Source organism: Pteropus vampyrus, unplaced genomic scaffold, assembly GCF_000151845.1.
Source record: "Pteropus vampyrus isolate Shadow unplaced genomic scaffold, Pvam_2.0 Scaffold199, whole genome shotgun sequence".
Classification (NCBI taxonomy): Eukaryota; Metazoa; Chordata; class Mammalia; order Chiroptera; family Pteropodidae; genus Pteropus; species Pteropus vampyrus.
In genome coordinates, this window is record NW_011888980.1 from 2,426,218 (window position 1) to 2,449,295 (window position 23,078).

The window sequence follows — 23,078 nt, forward strand, 5'->3', positions numbered from 1 at the left end:
TTTTCAACCAACACAGAGCAACACTAAAGAAACAATCCAGTACACTTCACTGCTATATTTACTATAAAGACACTATGGAGAATGTTGTTCATTACCTAGGTATTCTGAGGATCACTGCTATATTTACTATAAAGACACTATGGAGAATGTTGTTCATTACCTAGGTATTCTGAGGATCCACAGAAGACAGTCTTCTTTATAGAGTATATGGTATAACCACAGATATATGACCTCTACAGTCATGTGTTGCTTAACAACGGGGATCCGTTCTGACAAATGCATCGTTAGGCAGTTTCATCATTGTGCAAACATCACAGAGTGCACTTACACAAACCTAGATGGTATAGCCTACTACTGTAATTGTAAATGCTATTCTCATTCACAACTGGCAACAGTTTGTTTACACCAGTATCACCACAAACATGTGAATAATGCATTGTGCTACATTATTATTGTTACGATATCACTAAATGATAGGAATAATTCAGTTCCATTATAATCTCTTAGAATCACCATTGCCTGTGGGTTTTCTGTGTTTTTATTTCCTTGAGTTTCAGCTCCTTTGCACTTAACTTGCATACAAACATACCTACCTTTAAAACACATATACCAACTCCCACTGACCTTTTGATCTCTTATCATGATGTTTGTATCAAAAAATATATCTTAAAGCTTTGGTTTAAATAAAAGACAAACTCTGGTACATTACACTGTGTACAGAGGCAGTAAAAAACTACTTTAGGAAAAATTCCCACATGTGGCCAATATACACAAGAGGTCCGGCTCTAATCCATAGATTAGATCTGTAGAGTGATTACAAGGTCCACGTTCCAGAGATAAGGTAAAAGAATTCATCATAAATATTAAAAGCGAGGAGAGGTTTGGAGAAGAGCCACAGTAATTCCCAGTCTGTATAAACTCCTCCACTGTCAGGATAGGCCCAATCCTGGAAAGAGAGTAAGGAGAGCTTGAGACTATGGTGGAATGATATTCTCTGAAAGACTCAGCCAGGCAAGGACACAGCCCAACATCAGAAATAGGGGAAGAGAGGATGGGAGGAAAGAAGGGAGGGAGGAACGGAGGAGTGCTCAAAGAAAACAGAGGTCACTAGAGCTGAGGGTGATATCTCCTCACCTGCAGCACATTTTGAGAATCCACAGAGTAGGTATTATAGCTATTCATGGCCGTCACACTTTTTTTTGCAACAAAGCTACACTTAATTGAAACATTAAGTTTATTTACTTATTAATTTCAATAAAGGTATCAACTGAAAAAGTTATCAAATGTTTATCAGAGGCTCTGCTTGGCAAGAATATGTCTTTTATTAACACAAGTGGGTAAAATACTAAATAAAAGTCTCAACTGAGAAAAGCTTTCATAATACGAAGTCTATGAAAGGAAATAAGAAGGATCATTGGTAGTTAATGTAGTAGGTGAGGAGGGCCTTCAGGTCTGTCCAAAGACACTTGACACCTAGAAGAGGAGAGAGTACTGAGCAGAAAGAGCTACAGATTGCAGCTTGGCAAAAGTCTCAACTAAGCCAACAGGGCGCCCCATGGCAAATACTGCCTGTTAGCAGATCCGTGCACTGGTCAAGAATGGTTCAACTCTAGTAACCCCACCATGATCAATCAATGACTGGAAGCAATGCATAGAGGGTATGGCCTCAGCATGCATGCTGCAAGAGATCCCAAAGGTATGGCAGCTGAAGGCTGCCAGTAAACTGCAAGCCTCACAGCAGACTCTCTCATGAAGAGGGAGAGAGGAGCAGCTCATTGCCATGGCTGCTACAGTCCACCCTTGTGTTGCACAGATCCACTTCTCCACCCATATGTGGAGAGCAGCAACTCCACAGTTCCTGTGCACCTCTCCTGAGGAGAAACTGAGAAGAAAAACATGAGAAGGATAAAACTTTTTCCCCATCACTGTGATGGTTCTCAGGGCTGCAGTTCATCTCTACCCTCCAATATCTTTCTAAATCTCTCTCACCTTCAGCTATCACCTGGCTAGGCCTTGGCAGCTGATCACATTAAATGGCCCGAATTCTCATTCCTAAGAGATCTGAGCCCCTGGCAATCACATCATTCCAGGGTAGCTGTGACATGTCCACTCACACTAAAGCGAATCACTTGAGTTCCACACATATTTAACCTGTTGCCTAAAAGCAATCCTGCCTCCTTTAGCTGATCTAGATCAAGATCGTAGAGCCTATTCCTGTCTGCCAGTGCTAGACACAAGAGTCTAAAGCAACCAGTTGGCAACGACAGCTTGTAGTTAAATTATACCTCTGCTATGTCCCCCATGGAAAGACTGCACCAACTTTGGTGAACAAGACTACTAAACTTTGTAGAGCTCAAGGGTGCTGGGACAGAAAGCACAAAGTTCCCCACTGGGACACTGCAAGCTATAGTAAGTAGGACTACTTCTGTTCCTACTTCCTGCTTTCCAGCCCCATGTATTGTTTCTACTGGGGATACAGAAACATGTGGAAGTTTCTAATTTAGTGCATTTACTCTATCCTGAAGGATGACAATCTATCTTTGTAGAGTATTTCCTTTGAGTTATAGTTTCACCTGTGCCTTCTGAAGGCCATTCCACACTCCAAGAAGCCAACTTCTTCTGAATTGTCTGTGATACAACCAGTAGATGCTAAAGCACAGGCCCATTTCCATTTCCATACACCGTTCTCAGCAAAGTAAGTCCCCTGTCCTGATGCTATGCTACATGTGATTCTACACCTGTAGATCAAGAAGCCAAGTGGTATCATTAATCATATACTAAGTTGCCAAATAAAAGTGATTAATTTACCACATGTTAAAGATAAAAAAATAAGATACAGTTGTTGCCTTAGAGAAGCTTAGAGTCTAAGGGAAATCAAATATACACAGCAATGTCTTCCTTTATCATTAAATACTACAATCATAACAAGAGCATATAAATGTTTTTATATACTGGTAAGCCATCATAACAAAACCTTAACCATAATCACTGAAAATAGTCAAGTCATATCAAAACTGTATTGATATGCCAAATATTCACTAGTTGGCAATAGTTAATATCATCTGTAATTTCTAAAATTAACTGGCAAGATTTATAAAGTTACTGCTTTTATAAATCCAAAATTTTTATATTGTATATTTCTTCAAATTTTACAACAAAATAATACTGTCTATATTGCTATTTTTAAATTATATACCTAAATCAAGTTCAAAAGATAATCAAATTACTAATTTAATATATATTACTAATGTAATATTTATTCAAAGAGTAATAAATCTGTTTTTATATATGCAGATTCAATTTAAATAAAAATTTTCCAAATTGTCCAATGATCGGGGTCTATTATGCTCCACTTGAATAAGCAACAAGCTTAGGAAATAAACCAAGTAAACCCATAAGAATAACTTCAAAACAATGTAAAATCCCCAAAGCAGAATAAAAAATGACAGCAACTTTAATTTAGAGTAATTTCCTTCATAAATACCCAAAGTAGCTTTTTTAAAAGTATGCCTCGTATTTTGACAATGGTCTTGTTTAGAGGGAAGAAGGAATTGTAACTCACCTTTGTACACCATAAGGCCTTTCTAAAATAGGCTCTTTGAATGGAGGTGGAATGTGACCAAAATAATCAGGATAAGCCACCTCTGAATATTCTGGGACAGACTTTGTGTTTTTCACAATCTCAATGTAGAGATCTGAGTCATGCAGCGTTGGTCCATCAGAGACTTCAACTGATGCTTGTTCCACTGATGAAGTAGACTCAGTATCTTCGTCATCCTCAGTTTCAACTCCAGTACAGCATAGCTTCCCTAGCTGAACTGTTCTTCCCTCAAACAGAACATTTCCACAAGCAGTCATGTGTGGGCATGCTTTAGCGCATGTAACGACAGTAAGAGGGAGGCTGTAGTCCTTCTTCATTTCTGCAGTAAAACCCGGGGCTGTTTGAGAAGGAATATTCTGCAATGTAATTCGGTCCAAGGCCTTCACAATATCATTGTTTAAGCCATGGACTGAAGAAATAGTTCTATTTTGATCACCTAGCTGCTGTTGTAATGTTCTGTCATTATCTTTAATATCTTCTCTTGCCAGATCCATAAAGGTACGTTTCTTACCATCTTCATCTCCTTTAGGAGACACATTCGCCTTCATTACAACTCCTTTTCTTAAATTGCCTGAATTCCCAGATGTTTCCTCTCCTGCCGTAGGAACAACAATAGGACCACGGACTTTCCCCTCAAATACTAAAGGTTTTGGTTCTTTGGAGATTAAGTCATAGTCCTTTGAAAATAAAAAATATGTTTAGTCTTTTATCTGTATGTATTAAAACATGTTAACAAAACTAAGACCATATTCATTTTATGTGCTGCTCCAGAAACCTAACATTTGAAAATTTTAAAGATGGATAAAACAGGGTATGTTTTAATTTCGCTAATAAAAGACAAAATATTTAACCACGACAAAATTCATTACACTTATTTTGCTTTTTCTATTATAAAAATGCCTATATATAACAGAAACATGGGAAATTTTAGAAACATTAAAAGACATTAAAATCATCCAAAATCCTATTAAAGAAAACATAGTAACAAAATTGTAGTTCATCAATTCAACAAATATTTACAAGTGTCTATTTTCTACAGTATTTAAAGTGTCAAAGGTTTTTGCCAAACACAATTTCAGGTACTTAAGACCATCAGTTAAACAACACAAAACAATTCATCTCTTTTGCAGCTTACATTCTTCCACGAAAGGAGTGGAGAAGACTGACAACACGGTAAATAATAAACATGATATAAAGATATTTTATGGAACAATAGAAAGGTAAAGTGTCATAGCAGAAAAAGGAGGGGAAAGGGGTAACATGAATTTGGGAGTGCCAGGGGAGGAGAGGTGGGTTGCAACTGTAAATGCCATTGATTAAGGGAAACCTCACTGAAATGAAACACAAGCGGAGAGAGAGAGGACTGCAGCACACAGGTCCCAGAGTGGGAGAGCGCCTGGTGTGTTCAGTGAACAGCAGGGAGGTTAGTGTGACTGGGAGAAAATGAGCAAAATTAATTCCAACAGGTAAAGAGAGCCAGATACTGCAGGGACTTGCAGGCTATTGTAAGAATTTTGATTTTTATACTGAAGGTTTGAGGAGTTTTTCCAGATCCTATGGAAAAACAATTCACAGATTCCAAAAGACATTGAATCCCACACAAGTTTTAAAAACAGAACAGCCACACCTGGTCAACACTAGTGGAAAATGGCAGAACATTGAAGCTAAAGAAATTATCTTAAAAATCACCAGAAACAATTTCTTATGAAGTGAAAACATACACTGATCATACATACTACCCAGCAATTTCACTTGTACATATTTACGCAAGAGAAATGAAGGAATACTTCCACAAAAAGCACTGCACACTAATGTTAGTTTCAATCTTATTCACAGTAACACCAAACTGCAAACATTCCAATACTCATCAATGAATGAATGGATAAAGAAATTGTGATACATTCATACAATGAGATAGTACTCAGCAATAAAAAAAGAACCTCTTATGCAATAATGTGAGTGATCTCAAAAATATATGCTGAGCAAAAGAAGCCTTATACAAAAGAGTATATACTATATGATTCCAGTTATAAAAAGTTCTAGAAAAGGCAAAATTAACCTGTAGTGTCAGACAACAGATCAGTAGTTAATTGGGCAGGAGATGAGAAGACTGATTTAAAAAGGGCCCAGGGAGACTTTCTGGAGTAACAGAAATAATTCCATATATTGACTGGCTTGGTAGTTACATAGTTGTATAAATTTATCAAAATGTGTTGGACCTAAATATGCGCAATTTATTGCATATAAGTTTTACTTCAATAAAGTTAATTTTTAAAAATCGGCCAGAGAAAAAAAAGGCTGAGTTTCAAGAATGATTACAGAAAAACATTTTCAGACCAAAAGACAGATAGACAACAGACAGAGAGATACAGTCCGACACTAAAAGACATAAATCAGGCAGACGGAAAGTAATTCAGATAGAAGGTCTGAAAAACAAGATGAAAAATTAAAAGGTAGTAAAAATGTGGGTAAATCTTAAACAATAAATATAAAACACAGAGTTGTACCATCACATGGGTTTTTAAAAAAAAAAAAAAAAGCCAGAGTTAAAATATAAATTAAAAGCACAGAAGTTGGTTTGGGAGGTGATTATAGTTAAAATACTCTGTTTCCTTTTAGAATCAAGAGAAAGAGGAAAGAAAGGTCCTGATTAACTTCAGAATTTAGTAAATATGTATGTAACGGTATCAAGAGTAACTAGAATCATTGTGTCTATGTCAATGCTCAAACTTACACTTTAAATAAAAATGGCTTATTGTATATAAATTCTAGCTCAAAAAAAACTGATTAAAATAAAAAATAATAGGACTATATACCTTTCAAATTAATAAGGGTGAAAAAGTGAAACAAGAAAAAAATAGTCCAGATGAAGGCAAGGAAAATGAACAAAAATATAGAGATAAATCAAATGAAAATACAAAATAAGATCTCATAAAGACAAATCCAAATATAGGAACGATGTTATGTAAATGAACTAAATGTCTCAGTTAAATGGCAAAGACTCAAACTTGAGTTTTTTAAATCCAATTATATGCTGTTTAAAAGATACACAACTTAGGATATCAAAAAGTTGAAAGTAAAAAAACTTTAAGAGATATCAGGGAAATATTCAAAATTAATGTAATTACATTAATATTTTTAAAAAACATTTCTGCCTTAAATTCTTAGACAGTACCTTCATAATAATAAAGAGTTCGATTCAAAAGGAAGAGAAATCAATTTATATTTATATACAATAAATAAGCCTCAAAAAAAAAAATCCAAAACAGACTTGCAAAAAGACAGAGACGTTTGCAGTCATACTGAGAAATTTTTAACACACTTTTCACAATAACTGAGTATAGGAATAAAATCCATAAAAATTGAAAAGAAGTTCTCAACACGATTAACAATTTTTCCTAACAGGCGAATATACAACTGTGCCAAACAACAGCCAAAAAATGCTTTCCAAGGACACAGAAATAGTAACGAAAGTTGACCTTATTTAAAATCATAAAATAAGCCTCAAAAATTTCAAAAGATTATAATAATTAAAAAATATGTCCTCTTATCCTCCTACAATACGCTTAAAATCAATAAAAGGATAAATGAAAAATGAGAAATTAAAAAGCCAGCATTAACATTATCAAGGAATCAAAGAAAAAATCATAATGGAGATAAAGTTTCAAAACCAAGATAATGAAAATACTAAATATCTAAACTTATGCAGCTAAACAGTAATTAGAATGAAATTTATAGCCTAAAAATATGAATACTGTAAAAGAAGAAAGGCTGAAAAGTACTGGATGCTTATCTTAAGATGATTATACCAAAAAAAAAAGAAAGAAAGAAAGAAAAAATGAATGAACAAAGGCAGGAAAAATTAAGACATGGCACTGATACGCTAAATGATCAAGCATATCATTTAGAAATGTGAGGATTAACTTCAAAAACATGCTAAAAGTAATTGTAGGAAATAGCAGATGGAAAGGGAACTACAGTTTTCTTGATTAAACTATGTAAAACTTTTTGACACTTTAAACTCTGCCCATGCAAAACTTTAATAAAAATTTAAAACCAAATTAAAAAGAAGGAAGAAGGAAAGAAAAACAAAACATAATAAACGTCCATATGGTAAATGTCATCACACTACCATAGATGTGTGAAAAAATAGCTGTGAAAATGCAGAATTTTGACACTTCCCATATTCTGCCATGAAGAAACAAAAGCAAATAAAACTATAATTTGTCACTACGAATAAATAATCATAGCTTTTAAACCACTACAGTAAGTTTCCCTCAAAAAGTATGTTGATAATTATTTTAATAATTCCATAGGTTGCCTTTAAATGCATTCATTTTGCCTCCATCTGGCCATTGAATAATAGCCTTCACACATCTGGCAACAAAGTGGGTGGTGTTCAGGATTCAAACACATCAACTAATTTTAAACTTCACTAGTTGATGTTGAAAATGACATGCAAAACCAAGTAGAAAAAGTTATAATCAAAATTAATTTTATTTATGTTTAATATTTCATGATCTGCCAGTATCTGACATGATGATGGCTGAAAAAAATCTTTCAAACACTTCCTACCTGGAACCGACTAATATTTTTAATTCTCAAAAGTATATCACTTAAATACTGCTGCCTATATGTAGTTCCAACACAGTACTTCGAAAAATAGACTCAAGTATTTGAACAGTGCCTTTTTCTGAAACTTAAAAATGAGAAAGATAGTCAATGCCAACGCGACTACTTTAGAAATGATTTTCCAATTATGTAAATAAGACAATGTGCTATTACCTATAACATATGCTAAAGAAATAGAGCTAACTATTCCACATAAAACTATATGGCAAAATAGAGAATACATTAATAAATATGTACTATCTGAAATGCCTGAGTAGCTTCTTATGCTTAAATACACTAAAAAGGAGTACTCACTTGGGAAGAAGACTTTTTAGAGCTCTCGCACTCACACCTGTCCTTACCATCTAACCCTGGACACACCAAGTCTGACCAAAAGGAGGAACCTGCTCTAGGAGCAGCCAAATTAAAGGACAGGTTGGCCAGCAGTTCATAGGTACCAGGGAGGAAGCCATCTAGGGTAGCCTACTCTGGGTGATAATAGGCAAATATATAAGAACTTATCACTATAGTCCACAAGAATGAAGAACTGGCTTGTGAAAGAATGAAAATCAAAATACTGGCATTCACACTCATTAAAAAATCACTCTGCTCTATTCCTACAATTTTTAAAAACATTATATAGTTCTCATATGCACATAGAGAAGAACACAGGTGATTTCTTCACACAATAATCAATTCTTCCCCCAAGTTCCTTCCACAATATTTTTCTGCTATGAGTTAGCAGTATTTGTTATCTCTGGAGTTTTATTTTTAAGTGGTTCTTACCTGGGCAAAAAGGTGTTAAAAGAGCAGCCAGATACCTCCTGTAGGTTGAATGGAAGAAAATCACCCTGTATCCTTTCCCAAATGCCTCTTCCTACCTTCTTCTTTTTCTCTTTTTAACGAATACTCTCTCCATTCTGCCCTTTTTTAGTACCCCTGATTTCAGAGTACCTTTCCATATACCCCAAATCTGTGGGGGTATAAAGACACTGGGGAAGGGAAACGGAGGGCAACTTGCTGCTGCTTCTACTGCAGCCAAAACTCATAAATTCCTAATGAGAAACCTGAATAATTAGAACTGTGAAAAGTAAACATTAGCTAGCAAATTTTTCTTTTATTTCTCACATATAACCTTCATATAGTAGCAAGAACTAAATAAATCTGAGATTATCTGGTTCAAATCCTTTATTTCAAGTCCTGGGCAGTTGCAGGGACTTGAAATTCAAGGACCCACCACAAGTGAGCAGCTCAGTGAGAATAAGAAACTAGATCTACTAATTGCCATCAATTTAATCAGCTTTACTTGCTGTGTAATACAGTCTGAACTCCAGTAAATAAATGAGGGTAGGATGTTAACAAGAAATCACTCTCTCTATGAACCAACTTAAGATTTAAAGACTTCAAGTTGTCCTCTCTTCCCTACATTCCATGATTTATATAGTAACTATCAGGAAAAAATTACTCAACATGCACAGACTATATTTTTAATACCGTAGTTCCTTAGCTCTCATCTCCCCTTAGCTGAATGCAACTTATACAAAGAAGGCTTTAAAATAAGATTTTGAAATGCTATTTTAAAGATTATTTTTGAAAGAGTAAAAAAGATGTCAAAATAATAAAACAAAATGACAAAAAAATTAAAAAGCTAGTCTAAAAATTAAACGAGCTAGTCCCCTCATTTTACAGAATGTGGAAGTAAATGTCCAACGTCATTCAGAAAAGCAATACTACTTTCATTTTTTAGAAATGAAAAGCAGAATTAAAAGTTATTATAGCACTAAGAGATAAAAAAATAACTTTTTCTTAAAATCAGTGAAGATGCTGAATTTTCTATATTTATACCTGAAAATCATCAACAAGCTCAGGGAAAAGGTGTTCATACATTTTAAGTTCTTCTATCGTTCGTCCTGGTTCTTGCTGGGGTTTTAGTTTGTTAATATCTGTTTCAATATCGTCATTCTGAAATAATAAAAATGGTATGTCACCAGTTAAGAAAAACATAAAACTATAGCTACATTTTAGATTTAAAGTTTTCCAAATTATTAATTACATGTAATTAGAGAATAATCATTGAATAAAAGCTATATTAATATTACTGTAAATTAAAATTTGCTTGTATTTTGGGGTTGTTGTTGCCTCGCTGTTTTGGTTGTTTTGCTGTGCTTTGTTTTTGTCAAATGTTATTCTAATATAACATGGTGTTTAGGCTCCTCAAAATAGAAACACTAGTGTCAAGATCAAGACTAAAGTATGCTTCCCCCAATCTCTCTAATTGCCATCATTTTGATCATAATTAAAGGGCAGCTTAAAATTTAAGAAAGCTAAAACATACATATACGATGGTAGTGGTGATAATCAAAATAACTAACATTTATTGAGCACTGAAAATATGTGAAGCACTATGCTAAGGATTTTACATATATTATCTAATTTCACCTATATAAGAACATTATGAAGTAGATAGTATCATTACCTCCATTTAACTGAAGAGGAAACTGAGGTACAGAGAGGTTAAGTGTCTTACTTAAAATTACACAGCTGACAAAGAGAGGAGCCAGGATGTAAAACTAGTCAGTGATTTCAGAGCATGCAATGTGGGTCAACATAAATGCTCTGCCTCAAGAGAGACTAATGATTGTCATGCACTCTTATATTAATTACATGGTCCACAAAGTACCCTTAGAAAAGCTCAATGTCACCATCCCCTATGTTTTTCAGGGGAAATAAAAGTAGAAGTGGAACGACAGCCAGAAATGACTCCTATGCCCCTTTGGGAAAGAAGAAGGTAAATTTAAAGGAGAAGTATGACCTCAGAGAAACACGGTATGCATCCAGAATTCATTTGGTCTGTATCTGTTCAAAGAGTTAACATACATCATGATGAGAAGATGAGTGTCAGTTTACTGACCATCCAAGCTATTCTCTAGGACCCTCAACAACTCTGGCCTTACACAAATGCAAATTCATCACTACCTTCACTGATGGCTAAAGAGGATAATAAGACCAGTGATTAACTTGCAATTGATATTCATTTTTAGTTTTGCATTTATCTTACCACCAGAGTCAACTACTTATTTTTTGGCCTTAAATTTATTCTACTATGCTTCAATCCTTAAAATGCTTTATATACATGTATCTGACTATATTTATACATTTTCATATTAATAAGTAATTTAAAAGAAAAAATATATTACATATTTCTCACATTTCATTTTCAGGAATATAGCTATTATTTGTATAACCAATAAAAATTTTCCCATTGCCATAAATAATAAAAACTGGTTTACTGAATGAGTATCATGTTAATTATTATATCGTTATTGTATAATTATTACATGAATATGTAATTTATCTTAAATTATGCATTGATGAATCAAAAATATAATTTTCTTGATCAGTATCTAATAAAGTAGACAATGCTTTCAAAATTTACAAAATTTTTTACAGACACATTATTTTCTCTAGCCATACTAGCTCAATATTCAATATTATTTTGTAAAAATACAGCCTTACATAGTGACTCTCTGCTTTAAAAAAAAATTTACCTATAAAATGGGCATAATGAGAAAAGAAAATTATACTTTAAGAGGTCAATAATAGGCAATTTTGTGTTTTGGTCTAGCAAAAAAGATGAAGAGCTACTGACGGACACAGAAGAAATAAACAAAACAACCTTCTACCACTCCTTAAAGCTCTTCTGAAGTTGAGGGAAAAAATAATGTACTAAAGTTTATATATTGACAAATCCTGGTTATCCGGAGACAAGTCTTCTAGAACCTCCAGGTTTCTATAAATGTTCCAAACTGAAAAATTTGAGGCAAAGAGAATGGAATCACTGTGGTGAGGAAAAAACAGTCTCTAGAACTCAAACCACAACAGAACACAAATATTATACCCACTACAAGTAGCAGGTTAACCTGAAGCATAAAAGAAGTGGTGGAATTTAGGTAAAAAAGAAAAAATAAGGAATGTCCAAATGTAACAGCCAACGAGAGGAAAGGCAGGCAGTGGTAAAGAAGAAAAATAAGATAATACAACTCAGTAATCTGAAGGAGCCAACAATTCTGTAGCCCTCAAAGAAAAATATTTTATAAAATAGTGGAAAAGAGAGCGAACATTCACACGAGACTGCTTTATTCTGAATCCTGGCCCCACCTCTTACAAGCTATACTGATAGCCTTTCTGTGCCTTGTTTTCTAATTAGCCCTCTAAAGCAAAGGTAATAATACCATATACCTCATAGGATTTCTATAGGGATTTAATGGTTACTATATGTAAAGAGCATGGGCTAGCATAGGATTAAGCATTCAATAAATTCAATCAATTACTTTTCTTATAACTGCTGTGTTAAAGTAACATGGGGAAAGGTGAGCAGTCATGGATACTCCAGGGAATAATGGTGTCAACCACTGGATTAGTCAAAGAGTGAATGTCATAAAAGACAAAGAAATCTGTGATGTCCTAAATTAAAGAAGACTTAAAAGACAAAATAATTAAATGCAATACCTGATGCTAGATTCTATACTAGAGAATGGGAAAATATAATAGAGGACATAATTAGAATAACTGACAAAATGGAACATGGATAGTGTTATATCGCTATACATTTATGAAGGTGATAACTATACTGTGGTTATGTAAGAGAGTATCACTAGTTTTAGGAAACACACACAGACATATTTAGGGGCAAAGGACCATGATATTTATGTAACTTACCCTCAAATGATTTTTAAAAAAATTTTAAGCATGCATTTATGCATTAATCTGGGAAATTTTACTACCCCTAAACACTCCCTTCCCAAAGAACCCAAACAACTGATTTTAACATAGCTCCTGTCATCCAAGAAAGATTTTACATACAGAATTTAAATTTCCTGAGCTTGGATCCTTGGATCTTTTCACTTACATCAAGTCCATAACCATAAACACATAGTTACCCCATTTTTTTATTTTTATTTTTTTGCCTTGACAAAGAGAACCAGCACTGTTTTTCTTCTTTGTAGCTTCTTGAGTCCAGTATGCAGACCGTCATGTTACCAGACTGGCTAACTTGACAATTTTGCCAAAGTTTGTGTTGGTCATATTTGGTGATAATAAAACTGGCTGTGTATCTGCTATTAAGATAGAAATCTCTTTCCAGTATCTTAGAATCTATCTCCAGAAAGTCAAATACTCAGTATATCCCAATTGTGATATAGCATTTCAAGACAAAAAGGGCCAAGCAGGTAAGAGTCTAATGAATCCCCCTCCCCCAGAAAAGCATTGAAAAATGAAGGCATTAAGCAGACATTTTTCTACATTTTCTGCTAATATGCCCCTTCTACCACTAAATAAAGCAAAATATAAAGCATCTAGACTTGTAAAAGTGCCATAAAATTCTGAAAACTCACCTGCCTCTTTACTTAACATCTCATGTAACAAAAATTTTTTCTTTTCTCAATTCAATAAACACTTTTGTCCATTTCCTTCTTCAACTAAAACTTAAGAAGCATTATGTAAACACTAATTCTTACCAAGAAGCCACCAGTTATAGATTACTTTCCTACTATTTTGTATCCACAAAAGATTGTTGAAAGAGAAATAGGTTGCCACTTCAATTCTCAAAACACTTCACTTCAAACTTAGATTTCTTTAGACTTCAAAATCTAAGTCAGAAAGGTTAGATAAAATCTTCCTGGTCAGAGAGAGTTAAAATAAGTTATTTTAAGGCCCTTTTCAGAGCAATTCATTCAAAGAAACATTATTTTCTCTTTCAGTAGCTTACTGTCTATAATCAGCCATGATAAAAAACATGTGGGCAAAAAAGTTAATCTACCATTAGCTATATGTATTTACTCAATCTTTCTTTTATAACTGAGTATGCAATCTGTAAAGGTGACTAAAGACAGAAATTGATACTAACCTTAAAATTTTGATCTAGGTCATCTTCATTTTCAGTTTCATTTTCAGCTTCTAAATCAATATCATCGTTGTCATCACTTTCATCTACTACGTCATCCACTGTGATACAAAATGTGCTATAAGTAAGTAGGTCAGAGGTAAGCATTCTTCAACATGCACATCCAAAGGCAGAATGTTATATATGTAAATATTTCAATCACCAAAGAAAAATTAAATAAAATTTCTTATTAAAAATGTCTCTAAGGTTGTCCAAGGTGTTGAAAAACCTAAGAGATGAAGTGGAAGTGCTTTAAAATTCGGAAAAGCACTGTAAAAATGAATGAGTTTTTTACTGTTTGTTTTTAAAAATTCATAATGTAAAAAAAAATCAATGTCTATTGTTGCAATAGCCTGAGTGAAACCATCTTGTTTTCTATCTGTATAAATTTCAATAAATCATTTCATCCCTTTACAATTCACTTGCCATTTGTTTCAATGACTACCATGTGCCATGTATTGTGTTGTGTGCTGGGAATTTTTTAAAAGATGTATTAATATAATCCTTGCCCTCAGGGAGCACATGAAGTTAAAGAGCAGAAAAGAGTTAACAAGTAATTATATTATCTTTTGATATAATATCATTATGTATAAGATACAAAAGATATATACTGATGAAGGCATATACTTAAAAATGCTATGGGAAAGCAAGGGATGGAATAACTACAAACTGCTTGAGGACAAAGGGTCATCAGTGATCACTTCACAAAACAGGTAATAATTAAGCAGTATCTTGAAGAAAACATAGCTTTCTAGGTAAAACGTAAGGATGAGTGAGTGTGACTTTTAAAGAAAGGAAATAATAATGCTAAAATAAAGAATTTAGATGACATCATCCAAAAATAATAAGATAAAGCATGATTTAACTTGTATGCTTGGGAAAGTATTAAAAGAGGCAAATAAAAATGAGAAAATGAAGGGTACAAAAGGCCAAGAAGTTTAGAATTTTAACCTATGAAAGATAAGCACTGAGGATTTTCAAGAGGAGAATAAATTAATTCGACTTACATTTTTTCAAAAGATCACTCTGGCAGGTATGAGAGAGGGAGCATATATGTGGAAGACCAATTAATAGAGAAAAAGACAATAACTGTCAGTAATGAGAATGAAGAATGAATATGAATTAGAGAAAAACTCAGGGAATAGGAGGACATGAGGACCACAGATGTGGGCAAGACAAGGAAAGAAGAGTAGAAAAGCACTTTAAGAGTACTCCTGTAAGTAACTGAGTGCTTTAAAACAAAACATACACTATTTTAAAAGGATACTTTCCTAAACTTTTTTATTCTTTAACTATTAAGGAATAACTGACAAACAGAACTGTATAATTATTTAAAGTGTATAATGTGATAGTTGATATATAAACTGTAATATGATTATCAAGATGAAGATAATTAACACATCTATCACCTCACATAGTCAACACTGTGTGTGTGTGTGTGTGTGTGTGTGTGTGTGTGTGTGTGTGTGTGTGTGTGTGTGTGTGTGTAAGAATGCTTAAGATGTACTCTCAGAAACTTTCAGGTATACAATACTGTGTCATTAACTATCGTCACTGCACTGTACTTTAGATCCTCAGAATTTAATCTTAAAACTGAAAATTTGTACCTTTCAGCCTCATCACCCCATTACCACTCTCGCAGCCCCTGCCATCCAATATTCTATTGTTTCTATAATATCAGATGTTTTTAAAGGTTCCACATATAAGTGATACCATACAATATTTGTCTTTCTCTGTCATATTTCACTTAGCATAACGTCCTCCAGCTTCATCCACATTATTGCAAATAGCAGGAATTCCTTTTTTTATTGGCTGAATAATATTTATATATCTATCTCATACATATGATAGATATATCTATCTCACATACGGATATATGGATATAATCACTTCTCCTTCATCCACTCATCCATTGTAGAATATTTAGATAGTTTTCAAATCTCTGCTACTGTGAATAATGCTGCAGTAAACATGGCTGTGCAGATCTCTCTCTGAGATGATAATTTCAATTCTTTTTGGATATATACCCAGGAGTATGACTGGTAGACCATATGGAAGGTCTATTTTTAATTTTTTGAGGAACCTAAATACTGTTTTCCATATTAACTGTACCATTTTACATTCCCACCAATAGTGTATGAGGGTTCCATTTTCTCCACATCGTTGCCAATATTTACCTCTAGTCTTTCTCACAATAATCATTCTAATAGGTGTGAAGTGATATCTCATTGTAGTTTTGATTTGTATTTCCCTGACACCTGTATTTCAGACACCTACTGGCCGTTTGTACACTTTGGGAAAATGTCTATTCAGAGCCTCTGCCCATTTTTAAATTGGATTATTTGCTTTTGTACTACTCAGCTTTATGAGTTCTTTGAATATTTTGAATATCAACCACTTATCAGACATATAGTTTGCAAATATTGTATTGTTTCCTTTGTTGTGCAAAATGTCTTTAGTTCGATGTCCCACTTTTATTTTAGCTTCTATTGCCTGTGCTTTTGATGCCTTATTCGAGAAATCACTGCCAAGACCAATGTCAAGGATCTTTTCCCCCAAGTTGTCTTCAAGGAGTTTTACAGTTTCAGGTCATATTTTAAGGGTTTGATCCATTTCGAGTTAATTTTTTGAGTGGTGTAAGATAGAGTTGCGGTTTCATTCTTTTGCATATGGATATCTAGTTTTCCAAAAACCATTTATCAAAAAGACTGCTCTTTTTCAATTGTTTGTGATGCCTTTATCAAAAATTAGTTGACCATGTATGTATGGGTTTATGTATGCGCTCTCAAATCTGTTCCATGATCTATGTGCCTGCTTTATTTGAGTACCACACTGTTTTGATTACTATAGCTCTGTAATAGTTTAAAATCAAGAACTGTGATGATTCTGGCTTTGTTCTTTCTCAGTATTGCTTTGGCTATTTGGAGTCTTTTGCGGCTCCATACAAATTTTATAAGTTTTTTTACATTCCTATGAAAAAAGTCATTGGAATTTTGATAGAGATTGCATTGAATCTGAAGATCATTTTGGGTAGTATAGACATTTTCACATTATTAATTCTTTTAATCAGAGAACATGTGATACCTTTCCATTTATTTGCATACTCTTCAATCTCTTTCTTCACTGTCTGATAGTTTTCAGTGTACAGGTCTTCCAATTTCTTGGTAAAATTCATCCCTAAGTATTTTATTGTTTTTTAATGCTATTGTAAATGGAATTGTTTTCTTAATATCTCTTTCGAATAGTTCTCTGTTGGTGTACAGAAACACAACTGATTTTTGTATATTGATTTTGAATCCTGAAACTTTACTGAATTCGTGCATATTCTAACAGTTTTTGGTGAAGACTTTAAGGTTTTCTATAAGATCACATCATATGCAAGGAGATAATTTACTTCTTCCTTTTTGAGTTGGATGCCTTTTATTTCCTTTTCTAGACTAACTGCTATAGCTAGGATATCCAGTACTATGTTAAATAGAAATAGCAAGAGTGGGCATCCTGGTCTTCATCCTGATCTTAGAAGACTTCTTTCTGTCATTGAGTATGATTATTTATGGTCTTTGTTATGATAAAGAATGTTCCTTCTATACTTAGAGAGTTTTTATCATGAAAAGATGCTGAATTGTGTCAAATGCTTTTTCTGCATCTGTTGAAATGATCACATAATTTTTATCCTTCATTCTGTTAACATAGTGCAGCACACTTTAATTTGTAGATGTTGAAACAGCCTTGCATCCCAGAGATGAATCCTATTTGGTCATGGGGTATCATCCTTTGCTTTTGAACTGTTTGCTAGTATTCTGCTGAGAATTTTTGCAAGAATGTTCATCAAGGATAGTGGCCTATAATTTTCTCTTCTTGGCTTTGGTATCAGGATAATGCTGGCTCTATAAAATGAGTTTAGAAGTATTCCTTCTTCAATTTTTGAGAGTACTTCTGTGTTATCAGTTGTAATATGTCCTCTTTCATTTATATTTTATTAATTTGAGTCTTTTTTTTTAGTCTAGCTGAAAGTCTATCAATTTTGTTAATCTTTTCAAAAAACCAACACTTAGTTTTGTTGATCTTTTCTATTTGTCTTTCTAGTCTCTATTTCTTTTATTTCTGCTCTAATCTTTACTATTTCCTTCCTTCTGTTAACTATGGGCTTAGTTGGTTCTTTTCTGGTTTCTAGAAGTATAGTTAGGCAGTTTATTTGTATCTTTTTTCTTAATGCAGGTGTTCATTGCTATAAAATTTCATCTTAGAACTGCTACTGCTTCATCTCATAAGTTTTGGCATGTTGTACTTCCCTTTTCATTTTTTTTCAAGATATCTTTTTATTTTTTTTTCTTTGACCCACTGGTTGTTCAAAAGTGTATTTAATTTCTTAGCTTTACTCCTGATTTCTAGTTTCATACCGCTATGGTCAGAAAAGATATAACATATGATCTGTCCTGGAGAACATTCCCTGTGCACTTGAGAAGAATATGTATTCTGCTGCTATTGATGGAATTTTCTGTATATATCTGTTAGGTTCATTTGGTCTAAAGCGTCATTCAAGTCCATTATTACCTAATTAATTTTCTGTCTGGATTATCCATCCACTGTTCAAAGTGGGGTACTGAACTCACTTCTATAAATGCATTGCTATTTCTCCCTTCACATCTATTAATAACTGTTTAATAGATTTAGTTGCTCTAATATTGGATTCATATGTTTATAATTATTATATCCTCTTGATGAATTGACCCATTTATCATTATATAATGACCTTCTTTGTCTCTTGTTACAGTTTTTGACTTAAAGTCTATTTTGTGTGTTGTAAGTACGGCTATCTCTCCCTTTGATTTCCATTTGCAGACTATCTTTTTCCATTCCTTCATTTTTAGCCTACTAGTGTCCGTAAAGCTTAAATGAGTCCCTTGCAGACAGCATATAGCTGGGTCTTGTTTTTTAATTCATTCAGTCATTCTAAGTTTTTTAATTGGAAAATTTAAACTATTTACATTTCGAGTAATTATTGATAAAGACTTACTATTGACATTTTGTTCATTGCCTTGTGATTGTTTTGTGGTGCCTTCGTTCCTTTCTTCCTCTCTTGTTGTTTCCTTGTGAGCTGATGATTTTTGTAGTGGGATGCTCTGATTCTTTTCTCTTTATCATCTGTGTACCTATCATAGGATTTTGCTTTGTGGTTACCATTAGGCTTTCATAATACATTTTACAGTTAGTTATAACTACCTATTTCAAGCTGATAACAGATTAACCTCAATTCCATAAAAATGTTCTATCATGTACTTACTCCTTCCCATAATTTGTTATCCCAATTTAAATATTTATATTGTGTATTCATTAACAAAATATTGTAGCTACATTTATTTTTAACACTTTTGTCTCTTAACCTATATGCTAGAGTTCGAAGTGATTATACACAACCACTTCGATACCAATATATTTTGAATTTGACTATATAAATATGTGTGTGTGTATATATACACAAACATACACACCTTTATCAGTGAATTTTGTACTTTAATATGTTTTCATGTTACTAAGCAATTTTTTTTGTTTCAGCTTGAAGAAATCTCTTTAACATTTCTTATAAGGCAGGTCAAGTAGTGATAAATTCCCTCAGCTTTTGTTTTTCTGGGAAAGTCTCTGTCTCTCATTTCTGAAGGATAACTTTGCGAGGTAAAGTTTTCTTGGTTAACAGCATTTTTCTTTAAGCACTTTGAATATATAATCCCACTCTCTCCTGATCTGTACGGTTTCTGCTGAAAAATCTGCTTATGATCTTATCAGGATTACCTTGTATGTGAGAAGTCTTTTTTCTCTTGCTGCTTTCAAAATTCTCTTCACCTTTTTTTCGAGAGCTTGATTATACTGTTTCAATGGAGATCTTTCAGATGAATATGTTTGGGACTATTTGAGCTTAGTGTACCTAGATGGCTGTATCTTTCCCTAGATTTGGTAAATTCTTGGTCATTATTTCTTTAAATAAGTTTTCTGTCCCTTTCTTGCTTCTCCTTCTAGCATTCCGTAATAAAGATATAGTTTCACTTAATTGTGTTCCATTATTCACACAGGCTTTCATCACCCTTTTTCATTCTAATTTCTTTTTTCTCCTCTGACTGAAAAATATCTAAAGATCTGTCTACAAATCCACAAGTTCTTTTTCCTGCTTGACTGAGTCTAATGTTAAAGTTCGTGATCACGGTTTTCTTTTATTTTCTTCAGATATACAATTTGTTTGGTTCTTTCTATAATTTCTTTCTCTTTGTTGAACTCATTTTGTTCATGTATTACTTTACTAAATTCATTGAGTTCCCTATCTGCCTTCTCTTGAATTATATTAGCTTCCTTAAAATAACTATTTTGAATTTTTTGGATAACTCACAGGTCTCCATTTCCCTGGAAAATTGGTAGCATCACGTTTCCTTGATTTTTTATCTCTGATGGTTTTGTGTTGATGTCTGCATATATGAGGGCACAGTCACATTTCTAGCCTTTTTGGACTGGCTTGGGTGGAGCAAGACTTTTACCTGGAGAAGGTTCTGAGAACACTGGCTGGGTAGGATGCAGTATCTTTGCTCCCTATGAAGGCAAAGGGGCATAGTCTCTGTGTAGCTCCATAAGCTGAGGTCAACATCAGCAAAGACTATGGGAGTCTTCTGTGGCTAATATTACAGAGGTCTTGCAGGTGTCAGTGGTGGCTAGGGCTATTGGGATCCTCAGAGGCAAAAGTTGTTGGATTCATCTTTTTTTATGCCCACAGAAAGAAGTCCAGCCAATGGAATTCCTCTTGGTACCTCATCTGGTAGCAAAGTAGAGGTCCTAGGATCAGGTGCACGCGAAACTACCAATGTCTGGGTCCTGGGGTACAGGTGCACTTGCTGTGACAGTGGCATTGGTGTCTAAGGTACAGAATGTGCAGATCTTTCATGGAAAAGGGGTCTGGTTCTCTGGGGCTCACTGTAGTGACTCCAGATAGGGATAGATGCAGCTGCAGCCTGGGCCCGCAATGACAGCTCCACCCCAGTGAGTCAATGTAGCAGGTGGGACTCCAGGCTGCTCGGCAACTGGGATCAGCTTTGGTGAAGACTTGGGAGACCTTGAGAGCAAAGGCTACCAATGTACAAAGGGGTGAGACTTGCCGGGGTCCCCCTGTTCTCCTTTTCCCAATGGGAAGAAATTCCTCTGAGGGAAACTCCCCTGGCGCCAAGCTGTTCTGGGCTGGGAGATGGGTAGACGTAGATAAAATACTTCCCATACTTTTCTATGTGGCGGTCCTCAGTTTTTGAGCTCTGCAGGGGTTTTTTGTGCTTCTTCATTGTAGTCCAGAGTTATCTCTGAGATATTTTCATGGATTTGAAGTTGGCTGTCTTACTTTTTTACTGTATTTCCGGGGAACACGAGCAATGAGACCTCCTACCTCTCCATTTTGCTGACAATACCTTTACTCTCTTTTTGACATCCATTTCCACTGTAACTTAATTTAGTGAAGAAGAGAAATTCCTCCCCACCCCACACATATCTGTCCTCCTCTCCTCCCTTTTAATAACAGAACTTCTGAATTTTAGCTAGATGTCAGATTCCAGGCTCCCTCACAGTAGTTAACAGTCCTATGGCCAATTTCCGGCCAATGGTATGTGAGGCAAAGTGGTAAAGACAAATTCCAGGTCACTCTCTTCAAAAAGAAAATTGTCGTCTCCATTTTCTTTCATTACCATTTTCTACTTGCACACAAAGAAACCACCGTAGGAAATGATAAAAACAAAAAGAACCTGTTTTCTTTGATGACCTAGTGGAATAGAGGCCTACTGCCCAGGATCGCCTACCCATCTTCTGGAAGAATATGTGAGAAAAAAAATCTTCTATCTTGTGGCAGTGTAGCAAAAGGCCTCTAGAGACAGAGTACCTAGAGACAGAGTATCTAATCTTGGTTCCTCTACTTACTAGCTTTCTAACCTTGAGCAAGTTACATAAGTTATTTGTGTCTCATTTTCTTCATCTGTAAAATGGAGATACTCACTCGTAATGTTCTTGTGAGCATTCGAGGAATTAATAAATGTAATGTGCCAGGCAAAGTGTATATGCTATTAAAATGTCTGTTATTACTGCTGTTGCTTGAGTGACTATGATACTATCCTGGATTACTTTGTAAAAGCAGCTCAGTCTATCCTAATACTGGTACCAAATTGCTTTAAATTCTTTTGGAAATAGACAGCAAAAAAAATAAGTATTCATTTGCATATGGTAACTTCGGTCTATTTATGCCAATGTACTAGCAGCAGTTAGTCATGGATAAACACAGGAAGAACTGACATTTGGAGAAGGAACTGTTAGAAAAAAGAGAGGGGTTGAATTCAGAAAAGTCTATTGCAAACAAGAAAGATGACTGCTTGAATAGGGAGAAAGGAAAATGCAGTTAAGCATCAGAGAGAAAATATATTTTTAATTTTTAATAAAACCTTTCAAATAGTTGCCTTTATATGGCATTTGCCTTTGGTTTTATACTACAGGTGTGATATGCCATTTAGCTTAGGGTGTCTGAGACCTTATGCTCTATTCCGATGATCTATTCATATACCTAAACCAATAAATAATTATTATAGTTTAATTATATAGTTAAAATCAAGGAATATAAATCATTCTTTGTTGTTAGTTTTTAAAACGTTTTTGGCTCATTTATAGTAAAAACAAAAATACAGAAAAAAAAACTTAAATGTCTTTTAATAGGAAACTAGTTATATTTGTATGATGTAACAATTAAAAAGAATGAGTCGGCACTTTCTATAAGGTTTTAGAAAGTATATTCCAAGACGTTTATTTTGCTGTTGCTATTGTTCCTGTAAATGTGATTTGCTTTCCCCTTATGTTTTCTAACTGGTTTTTGTTGATATATACATAAAACACACACAGAAAAGCTAATAAATTTTATTC

General features: G+C 34.1%; 1 protein-coding gene across 4 annotated transcripts in view; it reads right to left on the reverse strand.

The window, feature by feature from the left end:
• Positions 1-23,078, reverse strand: part of AGTPBP1 (ATP/GTP binding protein 1) — a 131,091-nt gene that overhangs the window by 52,531 nt on the left and 55,482 nt on the right. For 3 of the 4 annotated variants that reach the window (XM_011372065.2, XM_011372066.2, XM_023537761.1), the window contains exons 12-14: positions 14,118-14,215; positions 10,058-10,174; positions 3,563-4,278 (exon numbers count right to left, since the gene is read on the reverse strand). In XM_011372065.2, the coding sequence (XP_011370367.1) occupies positions 3,563-4,278; positions 10,058-10,174; positions 14,118-14,215 (931 nt within the window). The remainder of the gene's footprint in view (positions 1-3,562; positions 4,279-10,057; positions 10,175-14,117; positions 14,216-23,078) is intronic. The other variant, XM_011372067.2, reaches the window with a different exon arrangement.